Source organism: Centropristis striata, chromosome 8 (genome assembly GCF_030273125.1).
Source record: "Centropristis striata isolate RG_2023a ecotype Rhode Island chromosome 8, C.striata_1.0, whole genome shotgun sequence".
Lineage (NCBI taxonomy): Eukaryota > Metazoa > Chordata > Actinopteri > Perciformes > Serranidae > Centropristis > Centropristis striata.
This window is the reverse complement of record NC_081524.1, coordinates 13,910,175-13,928,924: the sequence shown is the minus strand read 5'-3', so window position 1 is coordinate 13,928,924 and position 18,750 is coordinate 13,910,175. Positions and strand designations below refer to the sequence as shown.

Below are 18,750 nucleotides of genomic sequence, written 5' to 3'. Positions count from 1 at the left end.
GCATGAGGTCCAGATCAGCCTCCAGCCTCGTTAAACACCATCGATCGCCACGGTGACATTTCGCAGCACATGCCGTCTATACTGTCACTGCCATCACTCACTCGTCCTCCTGCGCAACACACACACACACACACACACACACACACACACACACACACACACACACACACACACACACACACACACACACACACACACAGGTGATTGATAGTGACTGTGGTAGTGAAATTGTGAACAGCTCTATTTGTGTGTCTGTGTAAGTGATATAAGAAAGAAGTGAACCAGAGTAAAGTTCAGTGTGAGTATATACTCTACAAATTAGAATATCAAAGAAAAGTTTATTCATGTCAGTAATTCAATTCAAAAAGTGGAAATAACACATTATATAGATCCATTACACACAGAATGAAACATTTCATGTCTTAATCTATTTAATTTCTTCTAATTATAATGATTATGGCTTACATTTAATGAAGACTCAATCTCAGTCTCAAAAAAAATAATATTACAAGAGACTAATTTTAAGAAGTATGTGAATGTTGGCCTCTGAAAAGCATGTCCATCTATAAGCACTCAATACCTGGTTGGGGCTATTTGACTTGAACTTTTCAAGTCTTTTCCATTATATCCTAATTTATTGAGATGCACCTGTAAGTGTGGAGTGCACAATGTTGAAAATACTAAATCCCAAGAAATTTGATTTCTGACCACTATTGACATTTTTAAACCAATACTGATTTTTTGTCTGTCTAATATGTCACTTGAAAATGAAAAAAGGACATAAAAAACATTATTATACATTATAAATACAATATGTTACACTGTCAACCAATTTTAGGAATTAAATGGAGACAACAAAGAATAAATAAAAAATATTCAACTGCTTACCATTTAAATAAATAATAAATTAAATTAAATGAAAATAGTTAACAACACTTCTAAATCACCCAAGCATTGTTTTTGACATTACATTTCCTCAAAAAAAAAAAAAAAGATTATATCAGCATATATCAGCTGTTACTGACATATCTGTGATAAGCCGATAAAAACGTCTGATAATACTGAACGACCGATAAATAAGCCGGGCTCTACTTTCTGATGAAATTAGTGTTTACCAAAAACACAAAACCTTTTAGTAGTAAATAACAACCATGAAGTGCAGTTAAACATTGTGTTTATGTGACAGATCTGTCCAACACCTTCTGTCTGGGATTGTGAGTCTCTGAGTTTGATCATCACGCACGGAAATAAACATTCACACCATTGCACGAGTGGTGTGAATGTTTATTTCTGTGTTTATTGTACATGTGCAAAAGAACATCCTTTTTCTACGACACATCTCTGACAGAAAAGTTAAACAGCACGACCACGAAACCGTGAGTTGTGCTCGAAGCTTGAAACACACACTCAAACTTGTACACACTCAGACACACAGACACACACACACACACACACACACACACACACGGTGAGCTGTCAGTCTCCCAGCCAATCGATCAGTGCTGACAGATAGCAGATACCCCCAGAGTCTTAATTAGAAGTCCCATTAGAACATACATACACACTAATATTTATGCACAAGCACGCACACATTCAAAGCAGCTATTCATAACTTATCCTAATCAATTCATAAATGTAAAATGACCCCTTTAAGATTGTTTTTGTCAAAGTGTGTGTGTAGAGAGACCTGCAAGTTTACAAAAACACACAGAAGGAGATATAATGACTTGTCAAAGTATTAAAAATGAGGTGTAAATAATAAAATGAATGAGGGCCGAATGCTATTTAGCTGCTTCAGTTTTAGGTTCCTGGTATTGTGCATGCTGGCTCACACTGTTGTGGCTGTTGTTATCCGTAACACCTGAGCCTTTACCAACAATGACAAGTCAAGATGTCTGCTGTGTATCCACTGAGCCATCAGGATGATGCTTTAAAAACAGTTAGATACAGGAGGTAAGAAGTGATCGGAGCGCCCTGCTGGCTTCCTCTCCTGCTGACAAACTTCCTGGATTAAACTGAAACGAATGGCACCTGAGTCCTCCTGAGTTTAACACACAAACACACACACACACACACACACACATGCACAAACACACAAACACAGAGACAGACACATGCACAAACACACAAACACAGAGACAGACACATGAACCCAAATATTTTTGATGATTTGCTATATCAACTTTCAGTCAGCTTTGTTCTTCCTCCTCAGTCTGCAAGTCTGGGAGTCCCCTAGAAGTGGACAGACACCAAAATACACACACACACATACACAACATGTGTACAGCACCAGGGGAAATCCCCTGTAGCTGGGGACTGTGTGTTTTACTGTGGCCCCTCGCATGGAGCATCCGCTGAGGGAGGAGTGTGTGGGGGGTTGGCCTAAATGTCAAAGGTAAAAGGTGTCGAAGAAGAGAAGTGGAAACATGCAATAGACCCACTCACAGCGGCTGATCTCAGAGTAGAGGAGGGGGAACCCCACTTCTCTCTCCCAAACACAAAACAGACAAAAATATAACACTAAATGTTTCTTTCCACAGGATTGATGATGTTTATACATGCAGCCAACTGTCAAAAGCTTAAGGGAAATAACAAAACAAAAAAAAAAGATATGCAAATGTCAGCTTCAAATGTCAAATCAAATCAAATCACTCATCTCTTTGGTTTAACCTTAATCGTGTATCTATAACTTTTCATAATCAGATCTGTTATTTAGTGATGCTGGGACTGTGGCTGTGGTCTGAATAGCCACCGCTTCAAATATCATCATGCTCACATTATTGTTATGATCTAAGTTGTAGTTGTGATGCATTTTGAAAGATCACACATTTTAATATATGTGACCACACACAGTCATTTAAATAACTACCTTTTACCAAATGTTGACATCCTCCAGTAGCGCTGTGGCCAGGATTTGGGAAATTTTGAGGTGGTAAAGTCCAAAGACCACCAGCAAAACCCTCACCTACCTAAGAAATGTTTGAGTACATTTTTAAGAAAAATACCCAAAGTTCTCATTTTATTTAATCATATAATTGCTCAGGTAGATTTTCTTTAACGTTTACCTCCCTTCATTTTGATCAAACCGTTGTTCTAGTTATAATGGAACACACCAAAACCCATTTATTTATCTATTTAGTCTGGTTTTAAATGATTATTTTTTTAGTGTAAAAGAAAAACAAACATATAAAGCATTTCAAATCTGACATCCATAATGTGTGAAATAGGAGAATGTGAACTGGGGCTACTAATGTCATTAGACTCCAAATTACTTTTTAAATGATTTTGCCTGAACCTGTAGTAGTAAGATCTAATATTTTGTGTTATGGAATAAAATTAAGGTTCAAGGTTTTTATTGTCATTTGTGAACAGACCACAGTCCAAACACATAGGAATTTTTGTGCAGGGCTCTCTCATGGTCAACAAAGAAACTTAAATAAGGAGAATAAATGTAAAATATAAAAATGTACAAGGGTATCAGCTCAAAATATGGACATTATATGCAACATTATAGAATAACTTCTGAAAGCTGTGACAGCAGAAACTGGTTACTGGTGTATGTAAATCTAACACTTTCAGTTGCGTATAATGCTTTGTTTTTCTTTCTTTTGTGTGCTGCAAAAAAACATCAAACAGAACAAGTAGGAGAAATCCACACTTTCATGTTATTTCAGAAATGTCATGATGACTTGTCTTTCGGCTGCAGTCAGTCACGGGGGCACAGTGACGAGGAGGAACACATGTGCTGTGGGTGCTGGTTGAGGTCGGAAACTATTCGTGGACGCACTGGGAAGAGATTTGTTTACAAACAACAAGTACAAACAAAAGTGCCAGAATAAAACCGAAAGCGTTGCCGAAATTAGCAAATTTAGGCAGTCGTTAATTCCCTCAACAGTATGGAGGCGCTCAACAGTTTTTAGCGAATATAAATTAAACCCCTGAGTGATATTTTCAGTGGTAAGTGTCGCCAAATGTCTTTTAAGTTTCGTTTACCTACCTGGCTGATGGTGGATGGTGGACTGGTGTTTCAAGATTTTCCGGCTAAATCAGCGTGTTAGCTGACATACGAGCTATCTAACCGCACAGGAATATATCAGCTTCAGTACTTAGCTAACAGCTAATGCCATGTCAATTATGCTGAATTTAGCTACTTAGCTCTCCAGCCAGCTGTTACCAAACTGTTGTGTGAATTATCAGTTTCTGTTCAGGCGCCAAAAGGACAGCCCTGACACCAGCCCTGCTTAAATCAACTTGTTTCTCGACTTTGACATTAACAACATAAATCTATAATGGGGGTTAAGAGAAGCATGAGAATGACATGTCTGAAAAGCTGATCTAATATTTGTTTTAACTCCTAATAGTCATTAACCGTCTATACAACAGATCTATCATAAACCACTTTTATGAACATTATATAACATCGCAGTGTTATGTAGGTTTTTAGCAAAAGGTGCAATATCGATTAGACTGTCAATGTTTTTTCAATTAACTGATTTGTTGTTAGTCACAGTTCCCCAGAGCCCAAGGGGGGTTTATTTGAAATGCTTGTTTTTTACAATTAAACCTAATGGTGCAAAAAAATAAAACAAACACATTTAATTTAAAATGACTTGCCGGAAGTAAGCAGCACATCTGATAAGCTGAAACTGGAAATGAGGGGGTGCTTTCTGGCTTGAGAAATTACTTAAAAGGACAGTGAACCCCAAAATTAAATACATATTTTTCCTCTTACCTGTAGTGCTTTTTATCAATTGATTGTTGTGTTGTATGATGTAGATGTCTGCCTTCTCTTCAGATTAATTTATCTACATGGCACCTGGTTTGTGGTGCTCAAAACACCAAAAAAATACATTTGAAAAACATCAAAGCATTGTTTCTTTCCAGAAATCATGACCCAGTTACTCAATATAATCCACAGGCCTTGTTGTGAGAAGTTTCATTTAGGAACTATAATGAAACTAGTCATAGTTTTGGCACTTTGAATGGCACAAGAAACATGCCATTATATTCAAGAGAAGGCAGACATCTGTACGGCCGATATCTCAAACACTCCACACCAAAGCAATCTAGATTGATAAATAACACTGCAAGTAAGAGAAAAAAAATATGTATTTTTGATTTTTGGGTGAACTGTCCCTTTAAACATTTAATAGATTAGCCAATTTTTTGATTAATTTGTTGTCAATTAATTGATTGAACAAGTTTTTTTTTTTTTGTTTGTTTTAGCTTAGATGTGATACTGTCACTGTATGATGCAAATAATATTTCACTTACTCTTTCCACTAAAAGGAGGAGGGAAAATGTATTTAGGTGCCAATTTTAGACGTGTGGGCAGACTTGCATGTGTCACAGAGTTTATTCGTTTGATTTATGTATTTATTAAAATCATACTCTGCTGGTATTTACAGTGTGTGTGGGGGCAGTGAGATAAAGCTGAGCAGGTGCAGTGTCTAAGTTGCAGAGAGGTGTTGGCTGTGGGCAGCCAGCAGGACACATGGCAGAGGAAGGCAACAAGCTGACACTGAGGCGCCTGGAGGCACCAATCCACAAGTTCATTAAAGTGGCTCTACCCACGGACCTGGAGAGGCTGCACAAACACCACAATAACATACTGAAGGTGACGGCTGAAATCTGGCTCAGCACATGATCGCACCCTCACATCCACACTCTGACTTCCGGTCCACAGATGGATAACAGATTAATTATTATTATTATTTTTGCAGTACCAACAAAATCAGCAATGGGACCGGCTTCATCTGGAGCACATCAACGCCAGCAGGACTGTGCAGGTATAAGATAACACGCTGGACACTTCATGGAAAGCAGAGAGTGACACCGGTAGCTAACCGGTTAGAAATTGATATACTCAAACAAAACATAAGCCATGATATCTTGTTTTCAAACCGTAAGCAATATGATAATTTCCAGTTTCTCTGCAACACTACACTTCACATCCCTAACTACCAGTGTCTCCGTCATCACAGAGGCCTTTGTTATATTATTAACCCATTGAGGCCTGAAAAATCGCTGGGCGATTTTAAAATAAGCCTCTAATTTTCTGGAAATTCTGGAAAAATTCTGGGGAAAAAAGTGTCAACTCTTCTACTAAATAATAGATTTTTCAGCCTCTGTAGCAGATAGAAATGAAATTCAAAAAGTATTTGAGAGCTTATACAAATACTACAAAACGATGTATCCGCTTTCCAGGCTTCAATGGGTTAAAGTCAGAGCCTGACAGACATGTGAATGTGAGCATCGCCTGGATGATGATGTGGCTCACTGCCGCTTCAAATTCCTGAAAAAGCATGACCCTGCAACTCTGTGGTCTATTTTTTGTCTCAAATGGCTCGGTTTTGGAGAAACTGGATGTTTCCTTATTTGTTGCTGTTAGTGTGGCTCCGTCTAGTTTTACTTGAAACGCACACTTCAACTATGGAGCGTGAGGATGTAGCTGACGCGTGTCTTAAGCCGAAAAAATCCCACAGTTTCTTTCTTATGGTTTATTGAAAACCTTTCGTTTGAGCATTACAAACAATAAACTGCAGCAATCTAAAATATAATAATAATTATGAGCACGGTCAAAAACTAGTGTGCTCTCCTCGTCTCCATAATCCTAATTAAAGCAAAGTAAGCAGTTATGACGTTACACACATCTCAGCCAATAAGAAGAGTGCAATTCCTACGAACCAATAGGCATTCTTAAAACTTCAATAAAGAACTATGAACTATGAACTACAAATCTGAATTATTTACCAGCTTTTCCACAATATACAAAATGGCTCTAACAGTTGCTGTCAAGTTTTTCCAGTTTGAAAATCAAAAGTGAAAGCCAGTAGCAGGACAGTGAGCGACTGTCTGTTATTGATCAAATATGTGACTAAAGCAACTGATCGCTGTCACACCACAATGAGCAAACTGAATGGCTCCGGGTTATGTTGGCGCTGAGCTCCCATGAAAGGTACCAAAATCCTACTATTGAAAATTTTAAAATTAACTTTAATTTTTTTTTTAAATACGAGGAGCCGAATTCATCCTTGTTGTGCATTTTGTCTCCTTTTTGGCAAATTAATTACACTCAAATGATGAGTGTAGGAAGGTGGATTGAGAGTCTGAAAGAACTGGAAATTATTAAAGAAGCACTGGATTATTACAATATCATCCTATGTATATTATAAACATGACATCAGTATTTAATATTTTAAATATCATGGTTATCATCAATACCAGTTTATTGTGTCACATTGGTACCAAATTCCTAGTACAAGGACTGTTACTGGTATAAGCTAAGGTTTGAGTGGTGTCTAACCACGGTTTTCTTAATAATGATTTTGGTTATTATCAAGAAAACCATGGAATCAGCTCTTAAATTAAACTCTTATGAGCTATTTTTGTTGGTACAAGGTAAAGGTACATTTGTCCAAAGAAATGTACCTTTAGTTGTACCAGGCATTAAAATGAACAAGAAATTGAAGGAAAAGGGTGGTCTAATCATTTTTTCCATGACTGCATATGACCCCTTGTTACCACGTGAGCAGAATTCCTTTTTAAAGTTACGCGGTAGAAACTAAACCATCTCCATGACATCTGTGTGACCCCATCTGTAGAGGAAGTTGAAGAGATGTGAAAGCAATAGAATAAATCTGTTAATATAGAATGAATAGCCAAAAAAACATACACAAACATATGAAATACCTTAAAAGACTGGATCGGTTATTTATAACAAAATGAACTTTCTGGAAAGAAATTCACTCCTAAAAATCAGGGCAAGAAAACAGCTGCCACCAAACCTCAACAGACCATCTTTCTCCCTCTCCCTCTCCCTCTCTCTCTCTCTCTCTCTCTGTCTCTCTCTCTCTCTCTCTCTCTCTCTCTCTCTCTCTCTCTCTCTCTCTCTCTCCCTGTAAGTACTCGTGGTCTTGTTCACATGGTGGGTGTGAAATGTCTCAGAGGATGTTGTTGCCTGGAAGCCACCGTGTCTCTGAAGGTGAAATAACTCCGAACAGGCTCAAACCCATCCTCTCACCATAACCCTGCAAACTCCAGGGACACACACAGAGTGCTTTCCTGTGTCTTCATGGTGTTAATCCAGAGTAGGGGGTTAGTCTACTCTGCTTTAGATGTGTGTGCATGATGTGTGCTTATAGTCCATAGCATAGAAACATAGATAGATAGGTGTGCTGGGAGGCAGAGAGATAGATAGTAGACTCTGTTTTTTTAGTCTGCTTAGTCTGCCTGTCTTACATTTTGTCCCTCCTCCAGAGAGACAGACTGATTGACATTTACTCCCAGTAGCCTAGCGCCAAGCTAACCCCCAGACTCAGTACCCCCACCTTTACCACAGCAGCCCCAACAAGCACAGTGAGTCAGCAGCGACGTCAATACTGTTTTACCAAGAATATCTGCTAGTGAGTGTGTGTTTGGTGGTTGTGTGGGTGTGTTTGAACTCCGAACACTCACGGGTTAATTTGCAGGCTGACATGTGCCTTACCCGACGGTCTTACTGTTAATCAGTGTGTTTTTCAGTTTTATGCACACAAGGACATGTATGCATGTATGTTTATTCATGCTGTGTAATTAGAAGAATGTGTTATCGGCAGTGCGTTGACCCCCTGAGCCCCGGGTCGGGCTGCGGCCTGCAGGGCTGATGGCTGGGATGTAATCCTCCTGTCACCCTCAGGGCAAGGTGGGATGAGGGGGCTTGTGGTTCCCTGACTCATATCTGAAACTTATTAAGCACACACACACACACACACACACACACACACACCTTTCCCATCACTAGAACAGTTTATTGGGATTCTGAACCTGTCACTATGAACTCTTTTTTTTTTTCAAACTATTATTTTTTTTTCTATGAATTTAAAATAAATTATATGTATGAGTTGTTTATTAGATTTGTAGTTTAGGATCATTTTGTCCTTCTGTATATATAATACTTAGAAATGGTTGCATGAATTAACCCATTGAAGCCTGGAAAGCAGATACGTCGTTTTGTAGTATTTGCATAAGCTCTCAAGTACTTTTTGAATTTAATTTCTATCTGCTACAGAGGCTGAAAAATCTATTATTTAGTAGAAGCGTTGACACTTCTGTTGAATTTCCAGAAAAACTTCAGGTTTTAGGGGCTTATTTTAAAATCGCCCAGAGGTTTTACAGGCGTTTTAGGCGTCAATGGGTTAATATAATTTGTATGTTATCTTGTGTGTTTGTCCTCTGAGGGCTAGATTTTTTGGACCATGGGTTTGCTTCTTACTGTCCCCTAATCAAGTCAGGCATCCCACTACACCTTGCAATTAATTCATTAATTAATCGTCCGTCAGACATTATTTCAATCTTACTGATAAACCTGCATCCCTTCTGTCCCCCTGCAGCAGCTGAGAGCTAACATGAGAGAGATGGAGAAGCTGTGCTCACGTGTCCGTGCCGAAGACACCGACGCTCTGGAAGCACTTGTCAAGCCGGTCAGAGACAGGGCGTCCGCCGCCGCACTAGACTTCCTGCGTTTGCACTCTAACCCCGTGCCTCAACAGGCGCCACCACCTGCCGCTCAGCCGTCCAGCTGTGTGTCCAGCAGTTGCCACGCCGATGATGACGAGTGTGAGGAGCCAGTGTGTGACAGGCAGACTCAGCTCCAGCTTCCAGAAATCCCTGCTGATCAGAGTGCGGCTGAGTCCTGGGACAACCTAGAAGAGGTATGAGGGACTCTGTCTGGATATCATACTCTATTTTATACTTTAAATTCAAAGTAATTTATTACTTTAGAAAAGAATCATGTCTTGTTGCTTATTGCTTTACTGTTGTTGCAGAACTTTCTTTTTGATATCTGAGTTCAAGGTTATCGTGGCCATAATAGTTCAGGATAATGATGATTTATTGATATCTATGGAAAAAAAACAATAGTGAAACAAAAAATGCTAGCAGTCAAATTCAGCATTTATCATTTGTTTGTTTTGCATTTTGTCTCTTTCTTTTGCAGATAAATGACACTCAAAATATAAAATAAAAAAGACTGAATTATTTAAAAGGCTCTGGATTATTTACACAATGTCATCCTATGTGTATTATAAGCATGACATCAGTATTTCATTTTTTCAGTATTACAGTTATCAACACCAGTATATGTAGTGAAACCCTATATCCAATGGCAAAGTTGAAGTATGCTTCACTGCCCTCTGATTTGGACAGACAACCCTGATTCCAAAAAAGTTGGGACGATTATGACAAAATTAAATAAAAAAATATTGAAAACTTAACAAAAACAACATATTTTATGTTCAATTTGATACACTTTTTTTTATCATATACACCCTTTTTTCACACTGCTTTGCTGTGATACACACATTACACATTACTATTCACACTCATGAGCAATGGTCAGTCCCAGACAGGGACAGTTTGGATGCACTGTAGCCGTAGATTTGCGTGAAAAGGATTAATCGCGTTAATTTTTTTCTCTCTCAGGATCTGAAGGAACTGAGTGGCTTGGTGACGGAGTTCTCTCTGCTCGTCCATGTGAGTACGAACACTCTGCTGTGTACTTCCTGGCTGCAGCTACGTTCACATTTCTCTATCTGCGTGTGTACTCAGCTACCCCGTGAACAAAAACAATGTGACTGAGGCCGCTTGCCTATAGCGTTTCCAGGAAGTGGTGCGTATTTGACCGTGTGTGCTGGTGTTGCCTGGTTAGGCTCCTCTGAGAGGAGGTTACACACAGACCGGTTCAGTTCAGACTACTGCTGGGGCCCCAGAGGCCCTTCACCGAGGCAGGGGGAGAGATTGAGGAGTAGACGAGGGCGAGAGGGAGGATTTGAGGGAGGGTGGCGGGTTGTCCACAGGGGGAGAGGGTGGGGAACAATGGATACATCGGAGCAGGTGGAGAACAGACGGCTCAGATTATCACTCTATCCTCAGGGATGGAGAGAGAGAAGCAGCGAGGCCGCCCGCGTGAAGGAGAGATTAACTGAAAGAGAAAGAGAGAGAGAGAGAGAGAGTGAATATGTAGTTAAGGTAAAAAAACAGACAGATACATGAGGTGGGGGGGCAGAAAGAGCATAGACATGTTGTTGTGGTGTCTCAAGGGTGAAAGGTGCCGTTCGGGGAGTAATATTCCAGCTCTCAGCCACAGTGGAAATACTGAGTGTTAGTGTGTGGTTGTGTCTGTGTCTGTAAATGCGTCATGTTAGTGCCTGTTCCGCTCACTGTCTTCTTATCTGTATGTTTTCTCTGCGTGTGTCTTCTCAGGCCGCACATCATCAGCCTATATGTGTGATTATAGCGCATAAAACTGACAAATAGGAATAGGAATAGGTCTTTATTTGTCATTGTCACATGTACAACGAAATTCAAAGTGCTCTCCAGTAAGTGCAACATTTAAGAGTCTATAAAAATATAAATATAAAATAAAATAAAATAAAAATATGTACAATTCAAAATACCCAGTTTAGACGAACACATTGCACAATGCAGCATTTAAATGATTGAATGATTTATCAGGTTTCTCCAATATTCAATCAATCAATCAAATTTTTATTCAAGACTCAGGGTCCATAGGAGACAGATATTAAAAACAGGAACAATACAAATAAATAAATTACACAGCAGACAAAAATATGACAGAAACCAAAAAATACAAAAAGATGATCTTTTTTTTATTATTAATTTACTCTGGAAAATATAACCAGAGTCTAATATTACATTTACTCACTCACACCAATTAAAGGCTTGTAAAAAGCTTTCAATTTCTGATTACCATAGCTTTAAAACAGAGGCTATTATATTATGATATATAACAAAAACTATGAAGAAAAATAATGATCTTTTTATTCTCACATACTAAGTGACTAAAACGGTGCATTGTTATTTATGATATTTTTTTGTACATGCACAAATCAACTAATCAAAATATCATTCTTAGCTTTCACCAAAGATAATTATAGAATATGACCTTTTTTTTTTTACTTATTGTATTGTTAAGAATGGCCTGGGATCATCTGGTAAGATTTAATTAATAAAAATAAATGATGACAAATAAAAACAAAAATCCATTTCTAGCACAAGATCCATTTAATGGAGCTCAAATCACATCTTTGTGAAAGTTTAGTTATTTTTATTTAACAGGAGTCACGCCCAACATAACTGTTAGCTGGATGGCTCGTTTGCACCTGTATTAAAAAAAACAATACAGTATAGTATTTTACAAATAATTAAAATTTAAATAGATTTTTGGTTTGAAAAGAAGTGCAATATTTGAAAACTGTAATTAAAACGTCATAGAAAATTTACAGCACATAGTCTCAGAAAACTGTTGCTCCAGTAAAGAGGTTTAGATCACTTATAACTTGATTGGTTAATTGAATTAATTGATTCATCAGGAACATACCTGCAAAACAAAGAAAACTGTCAGAGAAAAAAAAGATACTTTTGACTGATTGTAACTCCTTGTCTTTTTTCAATCCAGAATGTACACAGATTAAGAAACAGTTGCTTTTAAAATAGGGAAAAAAGTGCAGAAAATGAGAAAAGAAGATCTAAAAAGATGAGATCTAAAGCGGTGAGGGATTTGAGTTTTGAATGTGATTTTTTTTCTGTTATACTAGGTGATGTTACAGAGACAAGCAGTTATATTATTAATTTAATTATCTTGTTGGGGAAAAGATTTATTTCTAAAGCTGTCAATGCAGATTCTTTGAATATTAATCAATTTAGGATGCTTATTAAACGTTATTTTGTTTTGGAAGGTTATATTGCTAACAGGAATGGTGATGTTGGACGGTATTTGGAAAGGTGGGAAAGGTTTATTGAAGTGGAAGGCCGGCATTTAACTTAACCCTTTATTATTATTTTCTCTTAGGTTATTAAATTTACTGATATACTGTATGTTCTATGTGGTAATTATGTTTGATGTTTGTTTGTGTCTGGTTTAGTTTTGATGGGTTAAGGTTCTTGTTTATTATTGTGGTTTTATTTATTTATCTGGGTTGGTTTTGTGATTTTGTTGTTGTTGTGTTTTTTGTTTTGTTTTTCTCTCTGTGTTTGTCCATTGGTGATTCAGATTTCAGATTTGACTTTATTAATCCCACAGTGGGGAAATTTCTTTGTTATTGCCGCAAAGTTTCACACAATTAAGATAAAGATAAAAAATAAACAATCTAAGAAAAGACATATTAACAATATACAAATATACAATAATAATAATAGTAATAATATACTATATACAACTTAGTGCAAATTTAATTTGTGTTGTGTTTTGTGGTGAGGAATTAAACTGCTCATCTTCAGTCAGAACGGGTTTACAATCTCTGACACCATCCAAAAAAACAACAGGAAGCTTTTACCTGGGTGTGTGTAAGAGAAGTTGTAAAATAACTTTCTGCTCATCGTGTGGAGGTGAAAGAGGGAGAATCAGTGTTGAGGAAAGGTGAGAAAGAAGAAGGGGGGGGGGCTCTGGTTGTTGTTTGGTCACTGTGTCCATCCAGCCCTCACATGGAGAGAGACAGCTGCCACTCTGAATATTTCATGAGATCTACACAATACCACACACACACACACACACACACTATATAACCCAACCCCTTTGAGTTAACCTACAAGCTCCACACACTCGTACACACCCTTCCTGTGTTAACTTGTGCTGTGGAGCAGAATTTGGACAACTAAAAAAAAAAAAAATTAAAACACGACAGGTGGTTGCTCTTTCACACGTGTGTGTGTGTGTGTGTGTGTGTGTATGCATGTGTGTGTTTATATTTAGGTGAATGTGCTTGCTTGTGTGTTAATATGTGTTTGTGTGTGTCTAACCCCTGTGCATCAGTCCCAGCAGGAGAAGATTGACAGCATAGAGGACAACGTCAACACAGCCACTGCCAATGTGGAGGAGGGGACCAAGAGCCTGGGGAAGGTGTGTATGTGTGTCCTGATGATCTGATGATTGTGTGTGTGTGTGTGTGTGTGTGTGTGTTTGCGTGTGTGTTTGTGTGTGTAGTGTTTGGGAGATGGGGAGATCGATGGCACTTTGCCTCCCAGCCATTCCACAGCGTTTGTCCCTATTGATCCGTTCGAATACGGAGGAAAGCTGCAATTAAGGAAATAGAGAGAGGAGAGGGATAGAGAGGAGTGGGGAGGTGATAGAGAGGTAGGATGAGAGGGGTGACAAGAGAGGGTCTATGTGTGTGTGTGTGTGTGTGTGTGTGTGTGTGTGTGTGTAGCATTAAAGAGAGGTTTGAGTGACTGTTTAATAGTTTTTCAGGAGCAGCATTCGGGCTTCCATTATCAATTCAATACACTCTTACACACTGAGTGTAACTCAGGAGGACAACTCAGAGACCTTCACACGTATTACGCACTTGAAATGTTGAACTTTTTTCATACTCAGAATGAATCACCTGTTGTTGTTAATCAGCAACACACACACACACGCACGCATATGTGTGCACACACACACACACACACCATTGCAGTGGTGTTTTTCTGGTGTTTTGCAGTTTTCTACCAAAGATTGTGACATTTTCTTACTTTATTTGAAGTGTTTTTGGGATGATTTGTGGTAAGGACAGAGTTCTGTTCACACATAATGGAGGTGTGAAGTAATTACAGTGTAATTACAGAATCTGAGAGACGGTGATAACACGGAGTCATGCAAAAGTAGTAATTTCATAGCTGTTTATACAGTCCTCTGTCTATTTATGTAAATTACAAAGAAAGGGATATTTAGCCATGCAGATACTGACTTCTTACATTTCTTTTGTGGTTAAAGCATTGAAAAAAGACATTAAACCACCCCATAATATAATTTCATAATCAATTAATAATTATTATAAATTAATATATTGTAATTAAATTGTTGTAGAAGGAGTTGGTTTTGTTACAGGGTTGGCGGTTCAAATCCCAGTTTCTCCTAAGCATTCAATTTTAATTATGAACTCAAAAGCAGGATCAGAGAAATTAAAAATGTATATATTTTTATTTTAATAAAAAATTGGTAATAAAAAAAAGGATATATTTTTATAAATAAATAGTGTGGTACATTCCAAAAACAAATATGGCGGTTCTATAACATTTGATGCCATGCAGCCTATCATTTTAAAGAAGAATTTGAGACTGTTGATAACAGTTATCAGGGCATAAAACAGTCTAAGAACGGCATAGCCATCAGAGCTGAAAACATTTTTAAATCGGAAATTGAATTAAATTCATTCATTCATTCCATTTATTATCGTTAACTGCTTATCCACACTCGGGTCGCGGGGGCTGGAGCAAGGTTATAATAGTTTTGGATTTTTCATTAGTTTTAGTTTCAATTTTGTTGTGAATTTTTGTTTTAAATTCAGTTAGTTTTAGTTCGTTTTTAGAGTGAGTTTTCTCATTTTAGTTTAGTTTTTATTTTTTTCAAATGCTTAGTTTTAGTTTAGTTTTAGTGTTAGTTTTAGTTTTCAAAGAGGTCATAATAAATGTTTCCTTTATTTCCTTTGGTTTATCATCTCAGCCCCAGAAGGTTATTAACTCTTACAGTTCTGGGTGTTTTGAATTTTGGTTCTAGTGTAGACATCCCAGTCTCAGTAAACATATTCACCATGTGTTGCATGTTCAAATAAATACACTGAATTATGAATGAAAAAAGTTGACAAAAACGAAAACGAAGGACATTTTCACTATAATTTTAATTCGTTTTGTAACCACGCAATACAGTTTAAGTTAGTTATCGTTTTTTTTAAAAACTCTAGTTTTTATTTTTATTTCAGTTAACGAAAATGTTTTTTCAATTCTAGTTTTCGTTATTTCGTTAGTTTTCGTTAACTATAATAACCTTGGGCTGGAGCCGATCCCAGCTGCCATTGGGTGAGAGGCGGGGTTCACCCTGGACAGATCGCCAGACTATCGCAGGCCTGACACATAGAGACAGACAATCACGCTCTCATAGACACCTACGGGCAATTTAGAGTCACCTATAAAACCTAGGTACATGTTTTTGGGGAGTTTGCATGTTCTCCCCGTGTCAGTGTGGGTTCCCACCGGGTACTCCGGCTTCCTCCCACAGTCCAAAAACATGCACTTAGGTTTAATTGGGGACTCTAAATTGCCCGTAGGTGTGAATGAGAGTGTGATTGTCTGTCTCTATGTGTCAGCCCTGCGATAGTCTGGCGTCCTGTCCAGGGTGTACCCCGCCTCTCGCCCAATGACAGCTGGGATCGGCTCCAGCCCCCGCGACCCGATTGCGGATAAGCGGTTAATGGTAATGAATGAATGAATGTTTTTGGACTGTGGGAAGAAGATGGAGTACCTGGTGAGAACCCACGCTGACACAGGGTTTAATTAAATTGTTACCTTAAAATCAAAAAGTCTGATTGAATTGGATTTGAAGAATGGAGTTACCTCCACTTCACAGAGTAAATTAAACTTAAATTGTGTATTGAAGGGCAAACATTTTGGATACAGCCTCTTGCCAAATTAATGTAAACTGTGTGAGCGTCATTCCATTCACCACCACTGTCAAAATCCAACCGTCTCCTGACAATTATGTTCCTATACAATGAAACTGCATGCTCAGTTATGTTTCGAGGGAAATGTATTTTCTCCCAAATCTTTCCTTCCCAGGAAACGTAATTCACAATGCAGTTTCTTTGTAAAGGAATGTTGTTTTACTGAAATGTAAGTGCAACAACCCCTTAACAGTTTGAAATTTAGTCCTAACATTTGTAAAATAAATGCCACAAATGAATGAAATATTCTTTTGAAATGGTTATTTTAAATTAATTTCACCCATTTGGCGAGACAAACAAAGGTTGACCTCTCTGCCAGGGTGCTGGGAGATGTAGTGGGCTGCACATTAGACAGGGTGGGGGGTGTGGAGAGATAAAGCAGATGAGAGGGATGTCAGATGTTTTAACGCGTTTGAAAGCTTGTAATCTGTCATCAGGTCAAACAGCATTACACACACATATAGCGCGCACACACACACACACACACTCTTCCTCCATCCTCTACAACCTGTGCCCAGAGTCCTTTTAACTCTGCTCAGATGAAATTAAAATTCCCTCAACTGCCACAGGGGTGGGGACATGCAATGCTGGCGTTTGAACTAGATTAATTTAATGGTGAAGTGTTAATCAAGTGTGTGTCTCCGTGTGTGTGTGTGTGTGTGTGTGTGTGTGTCATTAATTGTCATCAGCAAAGAGCACCTTCCACTCTGATGATAACAGCCGTAATAACACACAGGCCACATCTCTCTGATTTCTCCTAAATGGAGATAATGAAAACTCTTTGATGCAGCTATGGAAGTGTTGATGTACATTTACACATGCCAGCTTGTTTGTGTCTTTTTTTTTTTTTCTTCTGTGGGTCTATGTGTGATCATGAAAGGATAGACACGTCAAACTGTATCGCAGACTGTCTTGAAGCCACAAAGTACTAATGCCTCTAAAGGCGTGTGTGTGTGTATGTTAAATTAAACTAGCACATATCTCTTCTTCCTGTCTCTCTAGGCAGTGGGATACAAGTTGGCGGTGTTGCCAGTGGCTGGGGCGTTGCTGGGCGGTGTACTAGGAGGTCCAATCGGGCTGCTGGCTGGGTTCAAAGTAGCAGGGGTGGCTGCTGCTCTGGGAGGGGGGGCCCTGGGGTTTGCGGGTGGCAACATGGTCCAGAAACACCGCAAAGCCCGAGTGGAACTACAGATGAAACAACTGACAGCCCCGCCACCAGAAGCAACACAAGAACCAGAGTCGAACAAAGACAAGTGACCCCAACAGTTCTGGTTCAGGTGCTGACTAAGCATTGACGACTCCATGCTAACTGACCAATCAGAAGCACAAACTAGACCTCCGGCGGTGTCACATTGCCTTAAAAACACACAACATTAGACGTCATAAAGAGTCACATACTTTGATGTTGGGATGTGAATGGTTTGTCTGTGAGAATCTAACTGGTGTTTTTATGCTGAACACAACTAAGCAGTTAGTAACACCACATCTTTAAGTGTGTGGTTAGGACAGCATGACATCACATCTCTTAACTCAAAGAAATCTTTGGCACCAAATAATTTAAGTCCACTAAACAGACCCAACCATTCTGTTTAGTGTCAACACATAAAAAGGACAGTTTGTTCTTCATGCTAACATATTTTTCACCAGGGTTTGTTTACAAGTGATCATGCCCAAGTATTTACTTATGCAGAAAGTCATATTCCAATGCAGCACTACTGAAACTACAATAACATTGATGTACAGAGAAAATGTCACTGTGGTGTTTCATTCACTTAATGTAGACTGAAGTGGTTCTACTTCAGTGTTTATATATATATATATATATTATACTGTATATAGAAACAGACTTGTTTGTGTGAAGTGCAAGAGCAAAATTGCACAAAAAGCACCAAAGTGCCACTGTTCAGATCACTTCAGGGACTGGAGTGGAAGAACCTGCCATGTATTGATTATACTGCTGCTGGTTTGCTGCCAAATAAAATGTTTCTTTTCAACAGTAATGCCATTCATTGGATAAATATCACCGTAAAAGACACCAGGAAAGTTCAGAGACTGACATACAAAGCATCAGACAACACGATATCCTGTAAAATGGTTTTTAATTTACTTTTTCATTTTTTTACTCTTCTTCCCCTCTGAGATGACTGGTTTAGAAATGGCATCACACTCCCCCCCTGTTGCTCCCCTGTATGTGGGCTGATATGTCACTATGCAGGCTTCTGTTAGCCTCTATGGAAGGGCAGGACGCACAGTACAAACTTAGCAATGGCTCCCT

General features: G+C 38.5%; 1 protein-coding gene across 1 annotated transcript; it reads left to right on the top strand.

The window, feature by feature from the left end:
- Positions 1 to 3,822: 3,822 nt before the first annotated feature.
- Positions 3,823 to 18,654, top strand: stx17 (syntaxin 17). Its single transcript, XM_059338663.1, has 7 exons — positions 3,823 to 3,957; positions 5,409 to 5,617; positions 5,724 to 5,789; positions 9,372 to 9,692; positions 10,462 to 10,512; positions 13,811 to 13,897; positions 17,478 to 18,654. Exons 2-7 carry the CDS (start codon positions 5,495 to 5,497, stop codon positions 17,730 to 17,732), a joined length of 903 nt encoding a protein of 300 aa, XP_059194646.1. The 5' UTR covers positions 3,823 to 3,957; positions 5,409 to 5,494; the 3' UTR covers positions 17,733 to 18,654.
- The last annotated feature ends 96 nt before the right edge of the window (positions 18,655 to 18,750 follow it).

What these genes read in the sequence shown, in the direction of transcription:
- stx17 (XM_059338663.1), top strand. Translation starts at nt 5,495, where the DNA reads ATGGCAGAGGAAGGCAACAAGCTGACACTGAGGCGCCTGGAGGCACCA. An exon ending in ACGCCAGCAGGACTGTGCAG is followed by an intron (nt 5,790 to 9,371) that starts GTATAAGATAAC and finishes GTCCCCCTGCAG; the next exon opens with CAGCTGAGAGCTAACATGAG. An exon ending in CCTGGGACAACCTAGAAGAG is followed by an intron (nt 9,693 to 10,461) that starts GTATGAGGGACT and finishes TTTCTCTCTCAG; the next exon opens with GATCTGAAGGAACTGAGTGG.